This window comes from Struthio camelus, chromosome 17, assembly GCF_040807025.1.
Source record: "Struthio camelus isolate bStrCam1 chromosome 17, bStrCam1.hap1, whole genome shotgun sequence".
In the NCBI taxonomy this organism is placed as follows: Eukaryota; Metazoa; Chordata; class Aves; order Struthioniformes; family Struthionidae; genus Struthio; species Struthio camelus.
This window is the reverse complement of record NC_090958.1, coordinates 20,905,470-20,933,216: the sequence shown is the minus strand read 5'-3', so window position 1 is coordinate 20,933,216 and position 27,747 is coordinate 20,905,470. Positions and strand designations below refer to the sequence as shown.

Below are 27,747 nucleotides of genomic sequence, written 5' to 3'. Positions count from 1 at the left end.
CGGCCGCGGGGCACGCCGGGAGCCGCTGTTCCGGGCGGCGGGGGCCGTCCGCGGTGTGCGGAGGCCGGCGCGGCGCGGCGCGGCGCGGCGGGGCAGCTGTGGTGTCGCCGTCGCCACTGGGCATGCCGGGCCTGAGCACGGCAGCGCGGCGGCGCCCCCGCCCGGTAGGGGCGCGGCGCGGCGCTGCCCTGTCCGGCCGGGCGCGAGGGGCGCGCAGAGCCCGCGGCCCCGAGGGAGCCTCGAGGCGGGTCGCCGTTGTCCGCCGCGGCCAGGCGGGAAGCAGCGGGCGCCCGCCGCCAGCGGCAGGAGTGCCGCCGAGGCGCGCGGTGACCGCCCGCTCCGCGCGGAGCCCGCGGCTGGCGGGCGCCTTCCCCGCCCTGAGCTGCGCGCAGGGGTTGCTGCCGCGTTGAGGGCCCCGGGGAAGATCTCTGCTGGGAGCTGCTCCCTAGTTGCCGCGGCTCTGCGGGGGCTTACGGGGGTGGGCGTTTCTGCCGCCAGGGCATCGCGAACCCCTGGGAACCGCGGTGGCTGGAGCCGGCACAAAGTCCCTCGCCCCGTGTCTGGATGCGACAGTCGCTTCCTTTCTTTGGCGCCTTTTACTCCTGTAGCGTAGCTTACCAAACTTCACAAAGGAAATATAAATGCTAGGAATGGAGTACCAGCCCCTGCTGAGAGGACCTAGCAGGCGGGGCAAGGTAAGCAGACCCGTCTTGACCTGCAGAGCAGAGGTGGTTCCCACTGAGAGTTTATAACTTTAACAACGATTCACGCACGGGAAATTCTCTAATTGTTTCATGTTTAGTTTTAAATCAAAATTACATTAAATGATCGGGCTTGTGGAATTTTATATTTTCCTGTGACTTTTAGCTGTGGTATAAAATGGGAGCCATAAAAGCACATTTTTTGATTCTTATGTATTTACACTGAGTGTTAAGTTGAACTGACTTTTGTTTGTCATGTGTTTCTGAAATGAGGTGAAAGCGCTCATAAGCTGTCAGGACTTAAGCAGCTCACGGAACAGGTAAGGTTGTTGTCTGCGCTCTGAAAAGTCCGGGCTCGAGCTCTCATGTGACACAGCATGTGAGGGTAATGAGCAGACTGGTTTGGGCAAGAAGAAGAATGGAGGTATAGTAACAAAATATGAATTACATGATATGCGTTAGTTATTCTGGGTGTGCTTTTCATTTTTTTCCCCTAAGTAATATCTTCTCACTGTTGTACCGTTTAGCTCTCAGTCCGATATTAAATAAATCTAAGATATTTTTGGAGAGAAAGATAAGGCTCCTGTGCTATTTTTAACTAGGATTAGAAGGTAACAGCGTTGCTCAAAATAAAGTAATACAGTAGGAGTGCTTTCTCGTAACTGTAAAATAATAATGATTCTTACTTATTCCTCCAAGTAGAACTTGGAGTTTGTAACAAAAAGTTTTAACCATCTATTCTGCTTATCAGGAACCCGAGTTGTAGGGAAATGAAGTGGCTAGTTCAGGTCAAATGAGTCAGCGGCAGAGATGGGAATCAAATCTGTGGACCTTGTCTTCTATTTCTGTGCAAAATTTATGAGTTTTGCACTTCTGCGTGTGACTGGTGGTGGTGTTACTGTGTCAGTGCTGCTACATTTTCGTTGGTCTTGATCAGGATGATGTTATTTCTTGTTTGTTCCTTGTTAAGCATGCTTTGATTGTCTGTGGTCATATTACATAAGTTAAAAACAATGACCTTGGTAAACGTAGAAGACTTTTGCAGGAACATCTTGACCTTGAGTTATTCTAGAATTAAAGTGTTAACCATGAAACTTCATTCTGGTTGGTAGGAAGAGATAACATGGGCATGAAGGAGTTAAGGCAGGCAGTCACATTATCTAACAAGGGCTTATGTCGAAAAAAATCCTTCTCAACAAGAAGTAAATTGATATTTGAGCAATGCTGCTTTTTCTCTGATCTAATTATACTTAAGTGGAAGTCACCAGTGGGCTCTTTCAGAAAACCGGTCCCCTTCATGCATTCTTGGTGTTGGAAAGAGCAGAATAATATTGAGAACTCCAAACTGTTTTGCAAGGGGTTATTCCAAAATTACCACTTGTCATTAGTAATTGGAAATAGAGGGTGCATGGCGACTTCTGGTAAGAGTCTACTGTCACAGACATGCATCGAAGAAATAGAGGATAAAAAAACATCGCTATTTTAAAGACAAGAGAACGTTGCCTGGACCATGGATGACCTTTTATGGCTTTCAGACTTTTAATATAGTTAACGTTGATGCTATTTTTAAAATTCATCAACATTACTCTCTATTTATAGACGATCTAACATATGTAGTAATTTGTGGAAAAAAATTATTGTATCAACTCAAATGCCCTGGAAGAATCAAGCAAATCAGTTACTGTCTTTTCTAGATTCCAGGTTGCCTCCCATGAGGCACACAAACTATGCTGACAGTGTTTTTGGGGAGTTATAGAAGGGTTGGAGTATGCAGTGTCTATATTTACCACCTGTAGTTTTAGTTCTCGTATCGTAATCACTGCGGCCCTTATTTGTGGCTCCTAATTGCTTTTGAGCAGTTTTTCAGAGCATCTCAGAGAAACGCTTTATTCTGAGGAAATCCTAAGGCACCCAATGGAAGTATTACTTGGATTTTACTTTGATAAGATCAATTTCAACTCCCTCTGAGGAAGAGGGAGTTCAGTTCTGAATGAAGAAAGTCATGATCAATTATCTTCTGAAAGACAAAACACTTGCAGAATACAATATAGCATCTGGGATAACTCAGCATTTCTGGGAATAGGACCAAGAATGAGAATGATGAAGAACTAGTTTACATACCTTGAGAAGGCAGTACAAGTTTATCAAAGAGAATTGCTTACAGTCTTTATCTATGAAGGAAGAGGAAATTAGATAGAAGTGCATTTAATATAGGAGACAATGTTGTGTCTAGCTTAAGTTAGGCAAAAAGATACTATGCGATGAAATTAGGACCTAATTTTTAATGAAGAGGTAGTTAGCTATTAGAACAATTGGGCATTAATTTTTGTACGGCCATATTCAATATAAAAGTATGGTCAAGAAGCATGACGTTATGAAGCCAGACTCTGTGTAAACCTGCAGAAATCCTCTCTGACCCAGAGGCCTTATGTGAAGTCAAATGTTTTATGACCAATTAGACAAGAAATTAGAATGTATCGTAACAGTGGTTTCTGTTGGCCTTAAAATCTATGGGTCTATCAACCTATTAATTTGAGTTCCTAAATATTGATTTAGGAAAGTAACTTTAGGTCATCGGATCTGAAAAGTTAGATGCTAATAAACTTTAGATTAAATATTATTATCAATGCCCAATGTGTTGTAATTCATGGTAATAAGGTTTAGCACTGCTAACTTGTAGATGTTTAACGATCAACACGGGGTCTTGTTGAGGTAAATATTTTGTTTCTTACATCTCAGATGAAATGTGAGTTGTAGAATTTGGGACTTGGTGAATTCTCACGCTGATTCATTGTGCCTTTAACACCAAACATAAGCAGTTTTGACATTCTTTCATAAAAAAATGGACACTATGAGCAGCATGGTTCATTGAAAAAGCGTTTACACCGTTCAGTAAATATGCCATCAGATATGCAATGATTGAGTAGTGCGCATTTAATCTGAAAATTTGTCTTTGTTTCATCTCTGAAAGATGCCAGTGATCATGGCCAGAGTCAGCATGAAATGTTTCTCCTCCTGCAGATGTTTGAAGTTGTATAGTTTTATAGCCAAATACTTTCACTGTTCAAAAATAAATGCATGATTGTTTCACTGTGATTTTTTTATTCTAGACAGAACGTGCGTGTGAGTTCAAGGTCTTATCCCTTTTCATGCCTCTGTCACTCTTTTGTCTTCTAGCTCCCCAGCTGGACCTTATTTCTGTCTGTCTGTGCTGTGGGAATTGGAGGGACCTTTCAGTATGGATATAATGTTTCTATTATCAATGCACCCACTCAGGTAAAATATTGTCTTATCATTTACAGGGTTGTTTTATCCTAAGTGAGATATTCTGTCTCACTGGACTGACAGGCCAAATGCACTTTGACTGTGATGGCGGTGGGAATTAAAGCAGGCTTCCTCTCATATGAAGGCGATTGATTGATTGTTGATTTCTTAAAGGATTTGGTAAGAAATCCTCCCATAAGAGGTATTCCATGTCTGATAAAAGTGACAAAACATGCCACCTGAATACCTCTAAGTACCTCTTTGAAAGTCTGTTTTTGAAGGATTAATTGAATGCATAAGTAATATCTTCCATTTATACCTTTGGCTAACATAGCCCAGAATATTAAAGATGGTTATAGCAGGCCGTTACAAGACAGCAGATTGAGAAAGATCTTTTCAGAGAGCCCAAAAAGTTGGATATCAGACAGCAGTTGTGATGTCCGAGTCGGTATCTTAGGCGTTTCCACCCACTTGTTGGTTTTGTGTCCATTACCATGGCCTTGAGGATTCTGCATACTTTATGGATGACTCAAGAGGAACTGAGCTAGTGATCTTATGAAAGTGACGGATACAATTTTCTGCTGTCAGCTGATTGATTTTCTTACCAAATTTTGAAGACTGAATTTGCTATAGCATTGTATGCTTTTTAAAAACGTTAAAATTAGCTGATCATGAGGGAAGATGGCCTATACTGGAAACAGAGGGAGAGTCCAGGAAGTTGGTTCATGTGTTAATTCTTTGTTTGCTGGCTAACGACATGGGTCTATAATTGCAGATGCAAGTCAGTTCAAGAGTTTCTAAAGGCAGATTTTACAAAATCGAGCATTTAGAGTAACAAGAGAGTACTGGCGTGTGAAGACTGTAAGAAAGGAGTAGGAAAATTAGAGTTGAAAAAGGGGATTTTACTATGAATTGTTGGATTAGGCTAAAAGCAAAATTTAAATCAAGTGTCAGGATGAACTTCCTGACAGTAGAATCTGTTAGATTATGAGACTTCTTTTCTGTGAGATGTTGCTAAAAGCCGGTGGGACTTGCCCATCTTCTCTGTCCCCCCTTTCATTCAGAAGGACCTCAAAGCTCTTTCCCAGCAGTATATGTAAAGGTTGTGTGTCTCTAGAGGAATATAGGCTCTCCTGAGGTAAGGTACCACAGGAAAGCCACCCAGCAGTCTTTGAGACGTACGTGGAGTAGGAAATGCTATTCTGGTCAGAGAAGATTCTGCTAGTCATTCATATTTTTAATATAATGCCCCTAAGACAGATGTCTCTTGTTAGCTCCCAGAATGGGATTTCAGGATTTAGATGAAAGTTATTTATAGTGCTACCCTATAGGGCTTACACATAATGTTACACATTCCTCATTCTTTTGTACTGCAGCATATACACAGGTTCTTAAATGAAACCTGGACTAGTCGTTATCACAAGAAGCTAAATCCAGATTTGCTGACTTTTCTCTGGTCTGTCATTGCTTCTATATTTTCACTTGGAGGCCTGTGTGGAGCCCTTATTGGAGGCAGCATGGCGATCCAGCTAGGCAGGTGAGTTATGGCAGCAGGTAGAGATGCAGCATGTTTTCTCTTACACTTTCGCACTGGAATATAATGTAATGTAAATAAATAGAAAAAAGAATGGGAGAAAATGTACCTTAAGTAACTATAAATTTTTTTCACTAGGAAGCAATTTTCTAGCAGTATTTTACAGTTTATTCCAATGTGATTTTAAAAGAAGAATGCTGATTTATAGTCTTCCAGTCCAGCCCTTCCATTAAACTTATTGATATCTAAGCAGGAGTATGCACACGCTGTGTGATATGAAGCAGTTTCCCCATACGCACATTTACAGCCTTCCTGCCAGTAAGGACACGCTGAATAATTTGTAACATTGCATAAGCATTCCGTGTAGATATAGCATGAATGAACACAAACACACCCCTACCTTGTTATGCAATTCTGTTGTATTTACGCTTTATGTTTGTGCTTAGACTTTGTTTTTAAATATGAGGAAATAGTTCTATTGGCTATCCTAATTTCCAGTGAATAGACTGTTTCTTCTGTACAAAGCCCTTTTTTCCATATTATCAAAAAGGAAAAGGTGTTTTAACAAACACGTTACTCCATATTTCCATAATTTTTCTTTTTTTTTTCCCCCCTTTAGAAAAGGAGCTCTTATGATGAACAATATCATAGCAATACTGGCCTCCATTTTAATGGGGATCAGTTTTCCCACAGGATTGTTTGAGCTATTGATTGTTGGCAGGTTTTTGATTGGCATAAATTCAGGTAAATGATTTTCTATTCCTACATTCAGTAAACTATAGTGAATGAGAAGTTATCATTACTGCTGGTTTTGTAGTTAGCGTGATTCCTCTTTGCATGCTGCTTTGTAGAGATGATGAGAAAAATACCGTGCAGTCTAAATTGGAATCTGAAGGCTGTTAAGTTCATAGACAGATCAGAAAAGGTCTGACTTCTTACAGGTTTTGGTTGAGTAACCGTTCTCAGAGCAAATTCTACAGACTAAAAAGACTGTAGTGCTGTCATGGTGACCTAGTGTAATGTGACATGTTTATAAAGGCATGGAGCACCATATCTTTGGTGGTATCAGGGGAATAATGATTATAATAGTGGTGGTATTCTGCCGCAAATTTCAGCAGTGGGCTGTGGCAAACTGGAGGTGTGGTATCACTGGAGGGACTGGCAAAGCTCTAGAGCTGCTTGGGGGGATTCTCGTAGCAGTTGTCTGGGAAGAACAATATCAGAGGCAAAAGCTAAATAAAATCAGATCAAGGTGGCTTGAATCAGGATGATGGGCAAAATAACTGTGCAAAATACCGCCTCCTGTGGAAAGAGTGCTTTAAACACAAAAAAATTCAGAAGAAACTATTCTCAGTTTCCAAGGATAAACTCATAGCTCTGAATGCTTTAAAACAAGCTCTTTCTCACAGCAGATTTTTGATCCTGCATACTGATTTTAAACTCAATCAGAATGTTAAAGGCCTATGAAGAACCTTTGGAGTTTGAGGAGCAAATAGGGAGGACAGCTGAAAAGAATCCAAAAGAAGCTAATGTTTCGTTAATGGTGCCTCAGTATTATTCAATACACAGAATATGGTAAAGGAACAAACTTTCTTGAGTGTAGAAAGCCAGGGTACGTGATGACTATCATGTACTGTGTGAAAACCTAGTAAGATTTAATCTGTTAAAAATTGTTTTTCTTTTACTTGCAGGTATTGGAATCTGTGTGCAGCCTCTGTATCTTGGGGAGGTTGCCCCAAAACATCTTAGAGGTGGTATGGCCATGGGCAGTTCCATCTTTCTGACTGGGGGGATTTTAACAGGACAAATAATTGGTTTGAGGTTAGAAATACATTTTTTTTGGTGTGCCATGTATTGATCACATATAATGAGTTTCAATTCCCTGCAGCTCCTGCAAAGCAGTCCTTGTAGCATTAGTGAATCAGCTTCATACAGAAGATCTACCTGTAGGAAGCTATCACTGCATTATTTCCACTGTTGCAAACCATCTATACTGCCTCCCCATGGAGGTGTTTTCAGATTGGATGGGTCAGCCAGAACAGCTTCAGTAAAGCAGGTACATTTATGCTGAATTGGTATTCCAGTTTCTTGCTGGAGAGAGTGGGGCATTACATAATCCATAAGACCGGACTGAGAGCCAAGACAATTAATTTGTGTGTTTTAGCGCTACGGCTGTTCTGCCTGCTCAGACCAGGTTGCTAAGCGCTTGTATCAAGCTGGGTCTTGAAAACCTCCAAGAATGGAGACTGTACAACCTCAAAACGAACACCTTCTTTCATGAAGTCTGCTGGAAGCTTCCAATTGCCCTGAAAATACCCTGAATACCCTGAAAAATAGCTTATCATCTGTTGTTCCTCTGTGCTGGTACTGAGAGCCATTTGACTTCCTTTTCTGTTTCCATTTTGCCGCTTTCTTAACTGACTTCTTTTGCTGGATACTTTAGGTGTGAAGTCCTACCAGAGTCCACAAAATAAAGTAGAAGACAAATTTCAGGCTATATAGTCTTATCTTACTTAAAGCTAGGATCACTATTTAAAATGCAATACAATTTCTATTTTAATAAGTTTGTATTGCCCACAATGCATCATTTTGCTGACTAGCTATACCAATTTTAATGATTCATTTATATTTAAATACCCTTTCTCATTAGATCAGCTTGAATGGGAGGTGGGATCAGATGACCTCCTGGGTTCCCTTCTAACCTTAATTATTCTGTGATTATCAAAAGCTGATGGATATATTGCTGCTGACCTTAAGGTGAGGTCCTTATGTTTTCACTTTTCCATACTACTAGGAAGCACTGCTTTGGCAAACCTGAAAATAATGCTTAGGACCAACACAGCCGTAAGCAGCAAGCAGTAAGGCAGTGTTGCTTATCTCTTTACTTTCCAAACTTCTTTCTGCTGAGGTTCACAAAAGGTAGGTAACCGGTTACAGGGAAACTTATCTCAAGGGAGAAACATCTTGCTCCCAACAGTCTTCTGAATAGTCACTGCTAGCCAATTACTTGATTTTTTTTTATTTCCCTTTCCACACCTCCCGTAGGGAATTATTGGGTGGAGAAACGTATTGGCCTTTGTTGCTATCCAGCAGCTGTTTCCCAGCGTTTGCCCAGCTTATATTCCTGCCATGGTTTCCTGAAAGTCCCAGATATCTTCTTATTGACAGAGGTGATGAACTGAGCTGTGTCGAAGGTAACTTACAGCGTTTATGTTTTCTCTAAACTTTCAGAAGATCACAATGGTATATGGGGTTCCAGATTTTCCCTTTCTCTTCATCACCACAGCACAATTATATTGCCTTGTGCTTTTTGGCCCATGTTTTTCAGCCAGGGAGCTTACATGGAAAAATGAGTTGTGGAACTCGGGGATCTGTAATGGATTTTGAACAAAACTTCAGACCTTGTTTCAGATACATGTTCATATTTTGTTACTCTCTACGGAAATCTCTGAAGGTTTCATAATTTTTCTCTTAAATTAAATAACATACACAACGTACTTAATCTGTCACTGGTTTGTTCATTTCCCAGGATATATCACAGCTAAATATCAGTTACATTGGATATTTTATTCTATTCAGTGATACTGTTGTACTTTTCCTGTTTAAAAAAAAAAAAATCAAAAGTAATATAATAAAAAAGGAGACAGTATAACTAGCTGAAAAATTAGAGAGTTTTTTATTAACGAAGAGGTCATGTTAAAACGGGAATCATTGGCTATTTGAGTAGAAAATTCCTTAGATCTGTATTTTCAAAATATTTAGTTATCTTTTAAAATCTCCCCTCCCCCACCCTGATATCTAATGTAGGAGAACGATGATAGCTTCAAGTTTTCAGGTTACTTTCTCTTTGAGAGATGTATGACTGTTTTCCTTTTATTCAAACTCTACTCATGAAATAACTATAACATGATATCTGTGAAATACGGCAGAAATTAGCAAGTGAAGCCCATGCGCTATGAGAAGAACTTAAAGCGCAAAAATGTAGGTTACTTCTGATCTTTATTTATCCCGAAATTCCACAATTCTGTTATGTTGCAAGAAGAAATTAATTATCAGAAGACATTTTTTTCATAATAAAATGCCAGAAGGAGACGCCATGGATAGTATTTTACTTCCCAGACAGACCTCATGGAATAGTACTCAAGGAGCAGAGTATTAGCCTTTGTGAGTAAGTAGGTCTACTTAATTCATTCAGCTTGAAGGAATGTCAATTCTTTAAATATGAAAAGGCACTCTCTAAAATAAAATAAAAAATCAAGGGACAGAAAGACATGAAAGGGATCCCAGGCTACAAAAGCCAGACAAGAAAATACTGAATCCCAAAGCTGGATTCTGTAGAGATGAGGATATTCCTTTGTGTCAGAGTGTTCTTTTTGTAAGCTAAATGCTTGTGTGTGAAATTCTTTGTGAAAAATCTCTGACATGCTTTGACACAAATTCTACATATCTGGAAGTTTATATTCATGTAGTACTGGTCAGAAAGAAATCTACAGAAACTGTTTTCTTTGGCTCTTCATTGTCAGGCATCGTATACTGGGAAGCTGGTGCATCAAACTCTTTCTGTACGTAAAACTGGATAAATACCTGCGGAAGTTTTAAATGTTAATGATACACTCAATGATTGTTAAGTCTGCTCTTTTTTCTCACCAAGATAAACCTAGTATCATACAACTTTATGTGAATATGCATAGTTATTGTATGAATATTATGTGAATATACATAAGTATGACTACTGTGTGAATATACATAATTTAGAAGTTTAGCTTGTTAGCATCTGATAAGTTTTTTTTATTAGTTTTCATTGTAAGCTTAAATACAGGAAAAACCTCAATTCTTCTTTTACCTTTTAATGTTTCTGCTTTTGAAGTGCTGTTGATGCCTGTGAGTTTTTACCTGTCTAGAAAAGGTATTTCTAGACAGAGCAGTGTATCTTGTGGAAGGATCTTCAACAGTCTGTTTAAAAGGAGTCTGAAGAAGCTTAATTATTGGAAGTCTCTAGGCCAAGGTTAAATCTGCCTGGAATGACAAGAGAGGGAAAGGGAAATTTGTAGGCAAAGGAGAAATATTCTGTTAAGACTAGCTGTGTAATTAAAAAAGCAAGCAGACAAAACAGGAAAGTTTTTAGGTACCACCATGTATGCCTGCAAGTCTGTCTCTTTTTTTCTTTCCTCCCCAACTTTGTCAGCTGACCTAATAAAATCTCTCTTTCTCTGTTTACTTTGGCCCAGAGATACTCATAGACATCACAATTGCAAAAGCACAATCACTACAAATGACATACAGAGTAAATCCTGTCTAATTGGGAAGCCACAGACAAGATGATCTTACTGTCACTTTCAGATTATGATCTATTTTGGGCTTTCTTAAATGCAATTTTGTTAATGTAAGTGAAGCTTGCAAGCCCCATCTCATATTGAAGTCTTTGCCTCTCGATTTTTTATAATAGCATAATCCAGGATTGTTTTTTGTTTGTTTTTATTGTTTGGGTTTTTCTTTTTTGTTTTTCTTTTTTTTCCAAAGAGCTTGTGGTTGATCCTGAAGTGATGTCGAAGAATGACTGCAGCTTCAAAGGCGTTACAATTTTAGCAATAACAATACCATTGAAAACTTGTGCTTTCAGGATCATCAAAGTTCTGCTGTTCTCCTTAAAAAGACAAATGGTCACTTATGATACAGTTAATCTTGGAGATTTTAGAAGAGCTGATTTAGTAGAGATATTTTAGTTTTGCATCCTAATGAATTTTGTTGATACTTGCTTTAGAAGAGTTGCCTATCCTCTTTTCTGTAGTTCACTAAACACATTCCGCTGGCAAAATTAAAGGCGTGGACATAACAGAAGACTTAGTATCTGCCTATAATTTAAGCAAAGACTTTAAGGTCCTTGCAGTGTCTTTTAATCAAAACCCTGGTTGGAAGTCTGTGATTCAGATACAGAATGCTTTGAAATATTCACCAAGCATAATACTTTAAACTGAGATAGTCCTCCAAGAAAAGCAAACACAAAGAACAAAAGCAAAGTAACGTCAATGAAATGTCCAAATCCACCAGAGCCAAAATTAAATAAAAAGAATACCCTTCATGGTGGAAAACTAACAAGCAAATACCAAATCACTAACCAAATGGCTTTTTCCACAGCTTCCTAAAACATAAAAGTTTTCGTATCCTAGCAAAGGTCAGGTCATTATGGAAAAAGATCGTTTTCCAGAAGTTGTGTTCAATAGGTAAATGTACGAGAATCTAAAATCTTCTTTTTTAATAGCTTTGAAGCGATTTCATGGCCCTTTACAATATCAAAGGGAGATGGAAGACATACAGCAGGAACGTTTTGCCTTAGATGGGGAGAAATCCAAGAAACCCTGGCAATTATTCACTGATCGTGGCGTGAGATGGCAGCTCATTACTGTGATTGTGATGACTATGGGCCAGCAGCTCAGTGGCATAAATGCTGTAAGATTTCATGATTACAAACTTAAATAACTGCTTAATTTCTATCTGTTTTTTAACCTTTTATCAAAATGGAGGATCCATATAGAGAAGCTCAGAGATATGGGATAAATGACAAAGAGTACCTTTTGTTTTATTCATGCTTATTAAATTGAAACAGATTTCTCCCCTGTGTCTTTGCAAAGGTAAGAATTAATTTGGTGTGTTGAATTTTAGGAAGGGTTTTATAAAATCTACCAAGTAGTATATAAACTTCGTTCAGTAAGGACCTAATACTTGTGTTTACATCTTCATGCTTCTGAAAAAGTAAATAAAGGTAGATCAGCTTATCCTGCTGTATAAAGCTAAAGAATGTTGAAGCTAAATAATCATATTTGCTTTTATGCTAACAACATATTTACCTAGACATTAAACTATATATTCTCTCTGCTGTCTGCATCATATTAATGTCACAATATAAAATATTTTCAGGTGTATGTTTAGTACGAACTTGACTTTGTCCCCAGCTGATGATTTAACTACTGGGAATGCCCCCCCCCCCTTTCTTTTTTAATTCTAGATTTATTTCTATGCAACTTACATTTTTAAACAAGCTGGGATCTCGGCAGATAAAATCCCCTACGTGACACTAGGCACCGGAGCTTGTGAATGCCTCACAGCCCTCACCTGTGTATGTAACAATTTTTTTTTTCTGCCTTCAAGCAAAATTGTTGCTCTTTACGATAGAAAAAGAACATTGATAAATATGTGGTCGGTATTGTAACAAAACATTATGTCTTGTCCATAGGGCGTACTGATTGACTGTGTGGGAAGAAGACATCTCATCATTGGAGGATATCTCCTTATGACCCTTTGGAGCGTTGTTTTAACATTCTCCCTGACTTACCAGGTGCAAAGAAGGGCTAATTTATATTACATGACATGACAATAGTGAGTGAAAATCTGTGCTGCCCTGTTAAGAGCAGAGTACTTCACAACTTCTTGCAGGAAGAGCTCCAACAGCGATCAACTCCGTTCAGATAGTATTTGATAGCGTGATAAATCCTTACCTGACTAAGGTAGGGTTAAAGAGCTGTAACCCTTTCCCCATCCACACCACTGAAGTTTAGAGCTTGCTTTGAACAGGTGTGTGTATCCCATGCGGTCACGTTTCTGGTCTGATGCTTGGAGGGATGGTAAGTCTACGGGCTACGCAGGTTGGCAAGCGGGCCACAGAAGTGGCACCTACAGGATGTAGGCCAGGCGAAAAAATAGTCAATTGACTCAGTCCGGCTTTAGGCAGAGCCTAGATTTAATTATTTTATCATAATTTTTATAAACTTCTAGTTTTCCTTTCAAATAACGAGGCTTCCAGCTTAGTATGGTGGTTCTAACACACCTAGTTTCCTATGTATGTCACTAGTAAGCGTAATGTTTCTTCACTGAACTACTTAACTTTATCCATACATAAATAAGTAAAAATCTGTTTATGCTATGAAAGTGCTTAATGATACTCAGACAATTGGCTAACTCATGAGATCACAGGGATTCATTCTCCTGAAATAAACACCAACAAAATGTTAAACTACTAATAACCCAGAATTGTTATGTTCAATATTAGTGTAAATTTTTTGTAGCCTTAGAGGACTTTATAAATCTTGACAGAAGTACTAAACAGTATTTAATAAAAGTTATGAAATGAACAATATTTCTCTGAAGCTGTATTGCTAAATAAATTAGTGGTAAATAGCCAGGAGCAACTATTGGTCTTAGTTGCAATAAAATAGCTGTGAGAAAATGTAATTGTTAAGCCAGGCTTGAACACTGGGATAATCAAAACCTGAACTGAAACTTTTCATTCTCTTCCAGGAACTGTACTCATGGGTACCATATGTGAGCATGACATCTATATTTGCCTTCATTTTGAGCTTTGGGTTGGGACCAGGTATTACACAATAATAGGAGTTGATATGTGGTGGGATTGGTGTTTGAGGGGGGGGGAAAAAAGTCAGTAAGTCTGCTATGCAAGCCAGACAGTAAGTATTTACTGTAACGCTGCTGATGCTGTGGCTAACGGAATAAAAGTGGTCCTATCTCATCAGAACGGAACAGTCTCATATAACCTGAAACACACTTTGAGGCTCCTAGTGCATTCTTCTCAGGGCCAGATAGGCATGAGGGAAGTCTTAGTTCTGGCCTGTGATATAGTCACGTCACACAAAAAGCAAGAAAAAAACGTGTCATGCTTTTAAGTGGACACTAGCTCCCTGAGCAGTCCCGCTGAAATAGGTCCACTTTTTAGGATGCTTAAAGTGTGGATGATAGATTCAGAATTTTGCAGTTAAGAATATATATATATATATATATATATATAAATAGAAGCAGATCAGCTAGTGGCATATTCAAAAGCAACTCCCTTTTTTGGCCTCAAACATACCCTGAAAAAGCATGCTTAGCATAATAACCTATTGTCTTTCTGAAACTGATTCCCCTAGGTGGCATAACAAATACGCTGACAGCTGAATTATTTATACAATCTTCACGTCCTGCTGCTTACATGATAGGAGGTGCTATTAGCTGGATTAGTTTCTTCACAATTGGAATGCTCTTTCCCTTTATAGTGGTAAGTATCTATAACATTTCCTGCTTGCCTCACTTCCCTTTTCTTCTTCTCTTGGCTTTCATCAAATTTCTTTTTCTTATACCATAGGATGTGCCCAAACCCTCAACAGAGTATAACTAGATTTAGTCCCTCTTAAAATATTTTTAGATATCTAAACAATAATAAAACATGACAAAATAATTGAAAAAGTATGTATGAGGGGTAATTCTCATGCTCAGACTCAAAAAATGGAGACGGTATCAAAATTAGAAAAACTTAATTAGATGCTGAGATTCAAATAACACATTTCTTAATAGCTTCTCTTGCTACTGTCAAAGTAGAAGTAGTACCTGAGGCTAGTAGCTCACTTCTTCTCTTAGGTCTCACTAAATTCACTTACGCAGGGTTCTCTGACCAGAAAGAACGTTAGGAAAAACAGTATAGGCTTTCATTTCTAGCCTATTACTTCCTGTTTTAGCAGTTATTCTTGAGAGCATACAAGAACTGCATGCAGCAGGGTATCTCAATTTAATAATCCTTTTTTCTTGGTTGAAATCTGCTGTTGAACAAGTTATTTATAGTTAAAACCCTTCATAAACATTTATAAAAAGATAAATTTCAACTCTTAAAATGAGACAGTAAAAAAGTCTAAGCAACTTTTATTTGAGCAAACAATGAGTTGTCAGTTTGTCGTGTTCAAAAAGTTTTTGTAATGAAAACTTGTCAGATTACTTTCTAAGCCTATGCATGTATAACTCACGAGTGTGTGTGTATGTGGGGGGTGGGGTGGGGTGGGAAAACAAAACCTACTTTTTAAATGAAAGACTACCAAGTGTATTGCAGAGCACTTAGTAGTCTTGTCTTCAGGAGAAAAAAAATCATATGTGAAGTAATGGTAATAGGTGGACTTTTTTTTTTTTCCTCTAAATCTGGGTGGCAATGTTAGGTTTGACTGGAAAGAGAAAGCTTTATATTTTCAAAAATACATTGTGGTACTTGACATGTTGTAATCAAACAAACGTATTTTATTTTCAGAATGGACTGAAACAGTATTGTTTTCTGGTGTTCTTAGTGGAATGCACCTTAGTTGCTGCTTTCATCTTTGTTGTAATTCCCGAGACAAAAAACAAATCTTTTCTGGAAATCAAGAAGGAATTTAACAAGCTTAATTTTGGAAGAAATACCAAAGAGAAGGAAACAGAGCTGCATGAAAGAAGACAACTCCATGATGAATTTTAAAAAATTCTGTGCAACCTTACAGCTCTAACATAACTAATTTAAAGAGAATTATGAATAGTCTTCTAAATTAGCTATATGAACAAGTAGCTTATTAACTTCTGAACATGCAGATGGAGTTTAATTAAAAGGCAAGTTAATATTGCTGAAATGCTATTAAAAATACATATTATACTATATACATAGACTCAATGTTTAGACACAAATTACTATTGTACTAATGTAGACATGCAGGGAGAAGCGTTCAGTGGATTTCCCTTATTTTTTGCAGATTTCTTGAGACAGCCAATAAGACTAAGTAGCTCTTCTTTTATTTCTAAGCCCAGTCTTCAGATCCAGATAATCAAATAAAATATAAATAAAACATAGCTAGTATTCTGTGGACTTAAAACCCAAATGAGAACTGACCTACTCAGAAACTGATATTTCAAATGGTCTAGTTAATATAAAGCTTGAGGTATTTAGTTACTGTTTTTCAATTAAGGAATTCCTTTGAAAGATTTCAGGACCTTCCTCCCTCCGTCCTACTGTTGTAACAATACAAGGACAGTCTATCCCATAGGAGTAAAGGCTGTAAAGCACCTATTTGAATTATCCTTATTGGTAATAAAGTTTATTAGACAGGCTTATTTCCTAAAATGGTACTACATAACAGTTTGTAGGGAGGAAAAAAAAAAAAAAAAAAAAACCTCAACCCCCAATCTAGCATTTTAACATTTTAAACTGTGTGACAGGGTAAGACCTGCATTGGTTATGAGGGTCAATTCCTAGCATACTGAGCTCAACATCATAAAAAGCACTAAGTAGCAGAGAGGACAGACAATAGAGATTAAATACATTTCACCTTTGAAGACCTTCCAAAGTGATCCGGTAGAACACAGACAAGGAGACTATTACATAGAGCTTGGAGGACCTGTGGACTGAGTGAGCTTTCTGCTTAATCTTCAACATTCCATACTGGACTTTTCCTCAAAATAAAATAAGTTCTTAACGTTTTAGTAGCTCAAAAATCTTGCTTCCTTACTGTGTTTGTATGCCTGTCTGATACTAATTTCAATACCTATAGCCTTTGCTAAGATGGTAGTCCTACCTTATCTATTACAATTTTTCCTGCTTATAAGCATTCCCTACTTCCACCTGTTACTTAATCAGTGTTGCAGTAAGCACTGTGTTTCTTCTTTGTTAACTTTCCTTCTCTCAGAATCAAGACTTTTAACAAAAAAACAGGAGGCAAACACCATTTTTCCAGTTTTGGCTACTGAATCAAATGTTTAATTGACGATAACTAACTCCTAATGGTAAAGGAAGCAAGGAAGCAGTATCAGGAAGGGATCTTCTTGTTCTTTAGTTTATCCTCTAAGTTTGCAAAATATTTCATTTTGGCTAGAAGCTTCTTAGCTTCTTGAAGATCATCTGAAACGAAATAAAATATTACTACTACATAGAATTACTGCCTCACAGATGACTGAATTTTCATTTTCAAGACAAATCTCAACACTTTACCGGAAACAACTGTTTCGGTATTAAAACTAAGAGTTTTAAGGACCCATACACTATTAAAACAGTGTTACATTATTTTCATTTCAGAAGGTTTTGGGTGCCTCAATTCAGTTGTTCCACAGAACATGTAAGAATGTCTGGGACAAACGGCTTACATGTGAAAAAAGAAACGTGACACAAACACCCTTTAATGACTTTCCTGTAAAGTGGCTATAGTGTTGATGTAGTAACTGTGGAAGTTTAACTATATAGACAAGTTTTCTTCCCCTCTCCCCTCCCGCCCCCAATGTATATGATTAGACCAACTGTTGTCATTGAAAAATGCAAAATATTTGGTGCACTCAGGTTCAGATAGAGGCAATTACAAACCTAGATTGAAACAATTGCTTCTTACTTAAACCACCTTTCCCTTCCAGTTACGTAATTGTTTATCTCCTGCTGACAAGGATAGATGCAAGGCTGTCCGTAACTTTCATGGAACAAGGAGTAACAGATTATATGGTTACAATTCTTCATTTGCAGGTCTAGTTACCGCTACTTTCCGTTTGGTACTGCATGAGTTAACTATTACAACACACGCTACATAAACTTAACAAAAAAAACCATTCTGAGACCCATCAGAAAAACGTTAAGCTTTCTTCCCTGTGTAGTAAGCTAGTTTGGATTGGTTCAAGCTCCTGTCTGTCAACTGGTTATGTTGGTCACAGTTATGTTAATGATGGCCCAGGCATCATTAAGCCTAGAGCTTAATGTGGATCATGTCTTCTTTTGCTATACAGGTTCAGTTGCAACCAGCAGAAGCGTTCCTGCTCGTTTTGTTTTTTCAGCAAGTGACCAAAACAAAACAAAAAAACCCCCAGCACCCAGATGCTATTTTGTTAACAGCATCAGGTCTGCAGAACACGATTCCCCAAATGCAAGTTTGAAGCCTTAGATTTTAATTTGAAGTTTTATTAAGAAAAGATTCTGTCCTTCCCAATATTTTGGAAAAGAAAAAAAAATTATTAGTGTCTGGGATGTGTTTGAAGTGATCATTTTGATGCAACTGGAATTAACTGGAAATCGTGTATTGGAGCTTTTGGGGTATTTACCCGCTGCCCCCCGCATGAGGTCTGGCATTAGAGGAAAGGTCAAGTTAGAAGTATTTATTTTAAACATCCAACATACAACGCTTGTTGAGGTGGTGAATAATTCAGAAAATATTTGCCAGTAAGAGGATGGGGGTTGTTTCAAGCATTTATTACTGATATTATGGCAGCTAAGTACTTAATAGAAATAACTACCTCTTTCAAAAGCTGCAGTCAACTCTTTGGTCAGTTCTTCTTTTTTAACTGTAAAAAAAATATTCACAATTTGTCGCGTACTTAGCATATTTAATACCACTGCATTATGATTGCCCGTGTGGGACACTTTGATACTTGTATCATCATTTTTTGGGAGCCAAGCGAGCTTTCTGTATTATTGGTGTCAATTACTTTTACTATCATTTCAAACATATGCTTTGTTTAGACAGGTTTTATGGACAGTGATGCCAATGGTCACTAGCTTCTTAGAAGTCTAGCTTACTTTCAGAATTTCAGTTTACCCTGCTACAATTAATTTTCTTTTATTGTAATAACTTTTTATTCTAATTATTCTAATTGCTTTTGACATACTGTTGTTACTACAAAGAATGAAAAATAGCAATGAACTCATGTTTTGGATATCACCAACCATAACAAAATAAACTTGCTAGTGTAAGGATAACGATCATTTAATAATGATAGTTACTAAGCTGAAGAAGATTACTGCAAAAACAGTATGAAGATAGTAATTGCGTTTGTATATTATGTCACGGTTATTTGCATTAACACGTAGAGAAACTATTCTGCTGATAGGCTTAAGTCTCCTCTGTACCAAAAAGCTTTGACAGAAACTGCACGTCGCATCACACTTTGCTTATCCTCTTGGTTCAGCAGGCAAAGATTTGTTCAAACTCCACAACCTTATCACCATCAGTTTATACCGACATCTTGCCTGGATTCTCCACTACCACCGATTCATGAACTGCCTTTTAATGAAATATTTTATCAAGTTGTCGTCTGTATTCACCAAAATACTCAACGTTTTCAAGTGGAAGAGAGAACCCAGTGAAAGTCTGGAAGTCCTGTCATTGACAAAGGACCACTCTTGGTAGAAAATAGTACTCAGTTTGGGCTCCTTCATCACACATTTATCTCCTTGAAACCAGGAGATACCCTGTGGTCAGTTAAGTATTTTATTAAATCCCATTTTGAATGTTCCTTCCTTTAGAACAATCGAATTGCCCTTATCCGCTGAACAAGAATTTCCTTTTTATAATCAATACAGGTATACCTATATACCTTCAGAATAGGTACTCTCATGCAGATTTTCTGAAGCCAGATTTGACTTTCAGGTGGCATAAATTGGTAAAGATAACTTTTCTTAAAAAAAAAAAAAAAAAAAAAAGGTGCTTTGGAGCAAGTCAGTTCAAGTCTAATGCAAGTAAGTGATAAGACACTAAAAGAAATGCACTGAAAGAATTAAGAGTCTTAAGAGAGACTAACTTATTTTCATGTTATAAAAGATACAGGAATGTAAATTACTTCTGTACAAAACTGCTAGATTGCAACCTACCTTTAATTAAGGTTTCAGTTTCTTCAAGGGTACCCTCATTATTAGGCTCTGCTAATTTCTCATTAATTTCCATGATTTCCATGAGAAACTCCGGATCAGCATCACAGTCCGTCTCTTGTGCCAGCTGTATTCCATTCAGCTCCAGCTTATGAAGAAAATGGGAATTAGGAAACCCATGTTCATACATCTATTTCTATGTAAACGATATTCTAAAATACTAAGTCTTTACTAACTTGCACAGACTCCTGTCTGGTAAATTTCAGGTATGTGAACTTACTCAGTGAAGCCTGCATTAACAGAGTCTGTGTTAAAATTAACTCTACTGGTAGACCCTAAAAACAAGCAGTTAATCAAAGCCAAGAAAAGGTAATGAAGACCGCAAAGAAGACTGCTTCAGCAGACTGAAGACTGTTTTTCATTTTTCAAATGAAAAGCAACAGCTATAGCCAAAGAAAACGCGCAAAACACATACTAAACTAGTGACATAAGCAGGAAGCGAGATTACAGCAATCAGCAAAGTGTTAAAGAAAACAGTGCTCTATAGAAAGGCTGATAACTTTCAGACAAGCTTGTTTCTGGTCTCCCTTCAGTCCTGTTTCTTCTTCAGAGGAACACGAATTAGCTAGCACGTTAGCGGTGGAGTCTGAGACAAAGTTTATAAAGCTCTGATTCATTACGTTACCACCAAAAGCCCTAACCACCCACAACTAGTTATGAGAGTATAAATATAGTATGCAATGGAAACCTCACTAGATAGAGGCCGCGGCTCAAAGGATTCAGGAGAGTCTGGTAGGCTTTGTTGATCAAGGAAGAGTGCTGCTCAGAGTAATACTGTTCTTTCTGTCAACAGAAGATAAACAATACTCAGTAGCAAGTTATTCATAGTAATAAAGGACAAAATATATTATTACACTTAAGTCACCTGCAGATAAAAAAACATTTCCACAGCAGTACATGTGTGTAAAACTGAAAGTTCATTTTTTAACAGAAGTAAAATACAAAGAACGGGGAGAGGACTGCCCAGAACCGTACCTCTGCCATCTCCCGGGACGGACCAGGCCAAGGGCTGGTGGCGACGGGATCTGCCGCCCGCTACCGCCCCCCAGCCAGCCCGGGAGCGGAAGCCGGGGAGTCGCTGCCGGCCCGACACGGGAGGGCTGCGGCGCTGCCCCGGCGGGGGGAGGCCGGGCCGAGCCGGGGCCGTGTCCGGGGCCGTGTCGGGGCCGGGGCGCCCGGGCGGCACTCACCGGCGGCCTCTGGCCGAAGCGGTCAGGGTGGAGGGCGCGCTGCAGGCTCCGGAACCGCCGCCGCAGCTGCTGCTCGTCGAGGCGGAAGGAGCGGTCACTGCGGGCGAGAGCAGCGCCGTGAGCGCGGCCCCGGCCCCCGCCCCGCCGGCCCCGGCCCCCGGCCCCCGCCCCGCCGGCCCAGCCCCGGCCCCAGCCCCGCCGGCCCGGCCCCGCCGGCCCGGCCCCCGGCCTCCGCCCCGGCCCCCGCCCTGCCGGCCCGGCCCCCGCCCTGCCGGCCCGGCCCCGGCCCCGGCCCCGGCCCCAGCCCCGCCGGCCCGGCCCCCGGCCCCCGCCCCGCCGGCCCAGCCCCGGCCCCAGCCCCGCCGGCCCGGCCCCCCGCCCCGGCCCCGGCCCCCGCCCCGCCGGCACTCACCAGGCCATGAGGCGGAAGAGGTCAGGCCGCGGCCCGGGCGGCTGCAGGGCCCGGCAGGCGGGGCAGAAGCGGGGCAGCCCCCCGGCGCTGGGGACGGGGCCGCCGCAGCTCCAGCACCGCGGGGCCGCCGCAGAACCCGGCCCGACGCAGCGCGGCCGCGGAGCCGCCTCGGAAACGCGGCAGCGCCATCGCCCGCGGCACAGGTGCTGCCCGAGCGCCGCCCGCATCCCCAGACTACAGCTCCCAGCAGCCCCCGCGGGGGCGCCGCGGGCCCTGATTGGCGCAGTTCGTAGCCAGGATTCGCGGGGCGCCTGCGCACTGAGTAGCGCGGCGCGGGCTCCGCGCGGCGACCGGCGCGGGCTCTCCCCTCCGTGAGTTCGCCCCCCGCGCCCCCCGCCCCCCCCCGCCGGGTCGCCGGAGGCCCGGGCAGCTTGGCCGGCCCGGCCGCACTCGGGCGCTGCGGCGGGGCGCGGGGAGGCGCCGCGGGGAGGGGCAGGCGCTGCTGCGGCCGGGCGGGCGGCAGGGGGCGCTGCGGGCTGCGTGGGGGGGGCCCTGTGGGGGGGGGTGTGCGTGCGTGCGTGCGTGCGTGCGTGTGTGTGTAGGGGGCGCTGTAGGGTGTGGGGGGTGTGCGGGGGTGTGTGGTAGAGGGTGCTGCGGGGGGTGTGGGGGTGAGGGGGTGGGTGCATGGTGGAGGGCGCTGTGGGGTGGGGGGGCGCGGCGGGGTGGGTGTGGGGTGTGTGGGGGTGGGGGGCGGGGTGGGGGGTGTGGGGGGTGTGTGGTGGAGGGTGCTGTGGGATGGGGGGGGCGCGGCGGGGTGGGTGTGGGGTGTGTGGGGGTGGGGGGTATGGGGTGTGTGTGTGTGGTGGAGGGCGCTGTGGGGTTTGGGGGGGTGGGTGTGTGGGGGTGGTGGAGGGCGCTGGGGGGGTGGGGGTGTGTGGGGGTGGGGGGTATGGGGGGTGTGTGTGTGCTGGAGGGTGCGGGGGGGTTTGGGGGGGTGGGTGTGTGGGGGGGTGGTGGAGGGCGCTGGGGGGGTGGGTGTGGGGTGTGTGGGGGTGGGGGGTATGGGGGGTGTGTGTCTGTGTGGTGGAGGGCGCTGGGGGGTTTGGGGGGGTGGGTGTGTGGGGGGGTGGTGGAGGGCGCTGGGGGGGTGGGTGTGGGGTGTGTGGGGGTGGGGGGTATGGGGGGTGTGTGTCTGTGTGGTGGAGGGCGCTGTGGGGTTTGGGGGGGTGGGTGTGTGGGGGGGTGGTGGAGGGCGCTGGGGGGGTGGGGGGTGCGGCAGAGGTGCTGCGGGTGGGCAGCAGGGCGCGGACGTGGCGGCCGTCTGGTCCCGGCCCAGCCTGGCCTGTCACGGGTCCCCCCTTGCCACCCCGCGTCTTCCCCGTCGCCTCCCCCGGGGCGGTAAAATAAATAACAGATAGCGCTAAATGCTGCTTTTGTTGAAGCCCTTCTTATTTGTTTGTTTATTCCTTCTAGCTATTAATCTTTTTTTTCCCCAGAACAGCCCATGTTAATTTTTAAGTAAAACTTATGTGGTACCTGCAGCACACTGCTCGTGATAGACTTTTTTGTTAGAGTAGGTAATGGTAAAGCTTACAGGCCTTGTCTGTGTTTCCAAACACCTCTGTACATACGTATAAAAAGTAGTAAGGGGGCTGGGGTTTTTGTCACTAGTGAAGAAACATGGCAAACTGGTAAGGAAACTAATTTATGTACTGGCTGGGTAGCAACCAGCCTAAAAAACCAGGTAGGGCAATAAACTAAGAAAGCAGGTGAAAAGGCGAGCGCAGGCCATCTGAGATGCCGAGAGCGCCGGGGAAGGCCGGGCGGGAGCGCGGGGCAGCCCCTGGCGCAGGGAGCGCTTGGAGGAAGTAGCTGAAGGCGAGTCGGGTGATGCCCTGTTTCCTCCTGAGCAGGAGGAAGGCATGATACCATTACAAACACCGCTCCGCTGACAGAGCAGGTAAGTGCTGTTCGTGACCTTCTCTTGTTGCTGTACGTGAAACCCGCTGCCAGGGCTGTTGTGTGTCTCTTTGAGTCTAGCAGAACTCTGTACATAAACTTTATGTGTATTAACTATATACAAGTGTGGTTATTTTGTAAGTAAAACTGCTGAATAGAACCTGCTTGAAAGATAGGCGCGTGCATTTGTGAGCCGTAAGCTGTGTTAGACGAATCTTCCGCCATAGCACCAAATTGGTTTGCTGATGTGTTACATCTATGGGGCACTTCCAGTGTCAACAGAAAGTACCTTCATTTTATAGTTCTTATTTCCGTTTTTTCGTTTTTTTCTCTTTGTGTCTGGGGAGCTGCAATGGTTATTGTTATGTGGGGGGTGCTTTGTCAGACAGTGCTGCACAAATGTTCGTGAAATACAGCGCGAATCCTGAAGAGTTTGACTGAAAATCAGGGAATAAGATTTAGCGATTGCTTTAGAATCAGTGGAGGGAGTACCACGTTCTTATTTAGAAACAGAAGAAACAAATTACTGTTTACAAAAACTTGTGGATTTAAGTATAATCCACTCATACACACTTTGGTCCGCAGTTCTAGTTGCTTGAAGACTGAAAGTAAACTTGGATGTGAATAGTCCTGCATATAAGTGGTTGTCTGCCGTGCTCACTTTGCTATAGTAATTTCTCTTCTGAACGTTCTCTTTGAAGCCAACATGTCTCGGGAGACCGCAAGTGAAGCGCAGCAGTCTCAAGGCGCTCCACAGTCGCAGAGCGGTACCAGTTCCGCTTCCAGCGGGTCGCAGAGCACTAGTCAGTCTTCCTCAGGCTCTGGGACGCTCAGTTCTTTGGACACCGTTCCCACTCAGGAGCTCCCATCGATTCCTGAGGATCAGGAATCTGAAGAGCTGGTTCCTCAGCCTTGGGGTCGTCTCTTCGCACTTGGAAAAGGTTTCAGCAACTGTGGTATGTACATACTGTAATTAGTCTCGTGGTCCATCTGTTTAGAAGAACTTTGAGCAGCTTGGCAGAGCGCTGCTTTTCATTTTCAAATTAAGTACAAGCAAATGGGAGCTTGCAACAACTGTGTATGCCATAGTAATAATGTTAAATAATGCTAATAATACTAAACAGTAAACTAATAATTTAATTACAATTTAATAATGAGCTAATAAAAATTCTAAATAATAAACTAATAATAACCTAATAATAAATAAACTAATAATAATGCTAAATAATGCTAATAATCCTAAATAATGCTTTTACATTGAGCACTGAGATATACGGCTTCCATAGACTTAGAGGAGGAATTCTGGGGTATTCATGTTCTTTGTTACTTGCTCCATTTTCCATTTCATAATTTATTTTGTTTATGCATCACGTGAGTCTCTCTGTATTGCTGAAGGTGACTCTACTATTAATGAAGAGGATATTCAACGATTAAAATATTGTAGCAGGATAGAAGGTTTTTCACAGTGTGTGCTGTTTTGTCTGAATTAAGATTAATAAACTTGATTGTGTCTTGTCTTTGTCTGTTACCCTACTTGCTGTTGTTTGGCATTGTTCTGTAGTGCCAGACTTAATAACTTACTACAATTTTGTGTTCTCTCTCTGCTTTACTTCCCCATCCTCTACAGACTGCGTGAATGATGAGTACTGGTTTGGAAGAGACAAAAGCTGTGACTACAGTTTTTCTAAACTAGGATTGTCTGAGACTGGCTTTTACCAAAACTATAGTAAGAAGCACTTCCGAATTTTCAGGGTAGGTGCTAAAAAGGTTAACAGTGTCTCTGTCCTGGCATAATTCTAATGAAATCAAAGTTTAAATACTTTTCAGTGTTAACTCCTTTAACAAAACTCTTGACAACGCTTTATTAACCAGGTTTATGAAATAACCTTGATAACGTCTGATTTGCTGAGCTAATGACCGTACATTTCTATAGTCTGTCACATCTTTACAGTAACGTCCGTTTTCCCTATTGTTCTCTCTCCTGCTTTTTCTCTTTCAGGAAATGGGTCCAAAAAACTCCTATGTTGCCTACATTGAAGATCACAGTGCAAATGGAACTTTCATTAACAGAGAGCTCATTGGGAAAGGGAAGAGGCTTCCACTGACTCACAACTCTGAAATTGCACTATCTGTACAGACTAATAAGGGTAAAATACACTATAACATAAGTAGATTTTTCATGTGCTGACCAAGAGGTCCTTTCCACAGTGATTTGAATAGTTTTCTTGCAATTTGAACTTTTTCCCATTTACTGTATAGCTAAAACGGTAGCTGAGAATACAGTTGTGATTTGATGTTTTAGTACTCACATAAAAATTCTCTATATCCACCTCGAGCCTAGAAAAAAATGAAAAAAGAGAATTTAAAAGCAGCTGCATCAGGAGCCACCATACCGAACTGTAAACTTTTATAGTCATGTTCCTACTTTTGAAACACATTTTTGCCTCAGTAGCTGCATATGTGATGGAGGAAACATGGGAAATGATATTCAAGGGAAGCGAAGAAAACACTTAATGTTATACAGCAGACATTTGAAAACCTCTCTTAAAAATTAGGAGGGTTGGATTTTTTGTTTGTTTTCCCACAAAGGTGTTCTTGCCTGTTAATTTTATCTTTGAGCGTAGTGTTGATTGATTAAGTGCTGTTGTGTGGAGTTTATACCCAAAATGTGGCTAAGTATAGAAGTTATTTTTCAGTAATGAGATCATCTTGCTAATCCATGGCTGATGTCTTTTCTAGCATCGGTTAATTTTTCTTATATATTTATGTTTTTCTTCTAGCAGCAGCATTTTCTTAGTTATGTTGTTGGCTAAATGCTCAGGAAGAGTAGTTGTTCATTATAATGAAATTTTTAAGTTAATAACAGGAAAATGATCTCCACTCATCTTCCTAGTGTTTGTATTTTCTGATCTTATGGTGGATGATCAGTTGGGGTTTCCTAGAGAATTCAGAGAGAAATATATCATGTCAAAGACTTTGGGAAGGTAAGCATCCTTCTTTCCACAATATTAAGCGCTAATTTTCTTATAGTTTTCTGTACATTGTACCAGAATTATGACCAGTGTTAACCGAGCTGCTGTTTTAATTTTAATAATCCCACAAATACTCAAGGTGTTTTACAGGGTAATAAAACTCTGTTTGAGGGGAGGGAGGGAGAAGTAGATACCATTCTTGATGTTTTGATAGCTATTTTACTCTTTCAGTGCCATGCAGCAATTTAGTTTGATGACTGAAATGCTTTGATTTCACTGAATTTTCTAAGGTCAGTGCAAGGATATCTGGGACTGGTATAGGTTAACAGAGACCATGAACAGTGTATTACTTAATTGCTTCGTTTTACCTGGATGGTCTAAAGCTGATGCTATTTCAGAAAGCATTTTGTTTGCCCAGAGGTAAGGATTGCTCTCTATGAAAGAGATTAAACCTAAGTGCACTGTGCCACAAAGTATCTTAACTAAGACCAGAATATTGAGAATGCAGATGAATACAGTGTTTGTATGGGGGTGACTGGAAACAGAAGATGCTTTAAGGCAGTGAATGATGTGATTACTGAGTTCATTGCTCAGCATTTCATAGAAACATTTTTTTCCTTCGGTGTAATTACTTTTCTTTAAGTGCAAGAATATTTATATGCATTTACAGTTGTTAAAAGGAGGAAACTGGAATTTGAAAGTTTGGCAGGAGAAGTTTCTTTTCAGAATGCTTGAAAAATTGTAGTGTTTATGATGGGCAGCTTAATACTTGCTTACAGCATGATGTTACTCCTTCAGACAAAATATTTTCCGTCACTTATTTTAGAAATTGTTTGCTTTTGAAGTATAGCATTCCTAAAATTAAGTTATATCATAAAACTGTATGTAAAATGATCTTATTCTTGGTTTTAATTTTGAAAGTATGGGACAGAGGCAGAAGGAACTAATTCTTCTTAAAAGGCAGAGTAGCAGTAGTGACAGTAAATCCGAAATGCAGTAGACTATTCTTTTATTTGTTTCCCAATTATTTGGCCATCAAAGCAAAAATCCTTTCATTGGATTATAGCTCTATTACTCCAGTTTCAACTGTTAAATGATGAAATAATTAAAAATTGAATATATGAATGATAACACGTGAGTAAAACTGTTCTTTAGAACAGCTTAGTCTAGATTTTTAGCTTTAATTCTTCTTATTGGCTTGGGTTCATAAACTACCATTAATTGGAAACTCAAGTTTTCAGGAGATGAGAACAAAGTTTG

General features: G+C 41.1%; 3 protein-coding genes across 21 annotated transcripts in view; 2 read left to right on the top strand and 1 right to left on the bottom strand.

Moving 5' to 3' along the window:
- The first annotated feature begins 220 nt into the window (after positions 1 to 220).
- LOC104142409 (solute carrier family 2, facilitated glucose transporter member 11) lies at positions 221 to 18,537 on the top strand. Of its 2 annotated transcripts, XR_011135147.1 has the most exons (13): positions 309 to 695; positions 3,879 to 3,977; positions 5,342 to 5,502; positions 6,119 to 6,243; positions 7,191 to 7,320; positions 8,545 to 8,693; positions 11,759 to 11,946; positions 12,503 to 12,613; positions 12,731 to 12,832; positions 13,792 to 13,867; positions 14,418 to 14,545; positions 15,560 to 15,891; positions 18,040 to 18,537. XR_011135147.1 is itself a non-coding variant. In XM_009672330.2 (12 exons), the coding sequence occupies exons 1-12, from the start codon at positions 642 to 644 to the stop codon at positions 15,761 to 15,763; spliced, it is 1,527 nt and encodes a 508-aa protein (XP_009670625.2). In that variant the 5' UTR covers positions 221 to 641; the 3' UTR covers positions 15,764 to 16,128. The 2 variants fall into 2 exon arrangements, 1 of the variants encoding a protein (XP_009670625.2); XM_009672330.2 differs by lacking the exon at positions 18,040 to 18,537 and having other exon boundaries at positions 221 to 695; positions 15,560 to 16,128.
- Positions 17,001 to 21,816, bottom strand: HSCB (HscB mitochondrial iron-sulfur cluster cochaperone). Of its 4 annotated transcripts, none has more exons than XM_068911368.1 (6): positions 21,557 to 21,816; positions 21,145 to 21,241; positions 20,648 to 20,737; positions 19,898 to 20,042; positions 18,544 to 18,591; positions 17,001 to 17,173 (listed from the first exon to the last, which is right to left on the bottom strand). In XM_068911368.1, exons 1-6 carry the CDS (start codon positions 21,781 to 21,783, stop codon positions 17,082 to 17,084), a joined length of 699 nt encoding a protein of 232 aa, XP_068767469.1. In that variant the 5' UTR covers positions 21,784 to 21,816; the 3' UTR covers positions 17,001 to 17,081. The 4 variants fall into 4 exon arrangements, with proteins under 4 accessions (XP_068767469.1, XP_068767472.1, XP_068767470.1 ...); XM_068911371.1 differs by having other exon boundaries at positions 20,930 to 21,241; positions 21,557 to 21,787; XM_068911369.1 differs by lacking the exon at positions 18,544 to 18,591 and having other exon boundaries at positions 21,557 to 21,800.
- CHEK2 (checkpoint kinase 2) overlaps positions 21,790 to 27,747 on the top strand; it is a 21,329-nt gene continuing 15,371 nt past the window's right edge. For 8 of the 15 annotated variants that reach the window (XR_011135145.1, XR_011135146.1, XR_011135142.1 and 5 more), the window contains exons 1-6: positions 21,790 to 21,927; positions 23,470 to 23,516; positions 24,217 to 24,471; positions 25,143 to 25,267; positions 25,515 to 25,662; positions 26,409 to 26,499. Coding sequence is in view for 9 of the 15 variants with exons in the window: in XM_068911358.1 (XP_068767459.1) it covers positions 24,222 to 24,471; positions 25,143 to 25,267; positions 25,515 to 25,662; positions 26,409 to 26,499 (614 nt within the window). In the remaining 6 variants the exon portion in view is untranslated. Of the gene's footprint in view, positions 21,928 to 22,804; positions 23,134 to 23,469; positions 23,517 to 24,216; positions 24,472 to 25,142; positions 25,268 to 25,514; positions 25,663 to 26,408; positions 26,500 to 27,747 lie in introns of those variants that run through there. The other 7 variants (XM_068911364.1, XM_068911359.1, XM_068911361.1 and 4 more) reach the window with 6 other exon arrangements.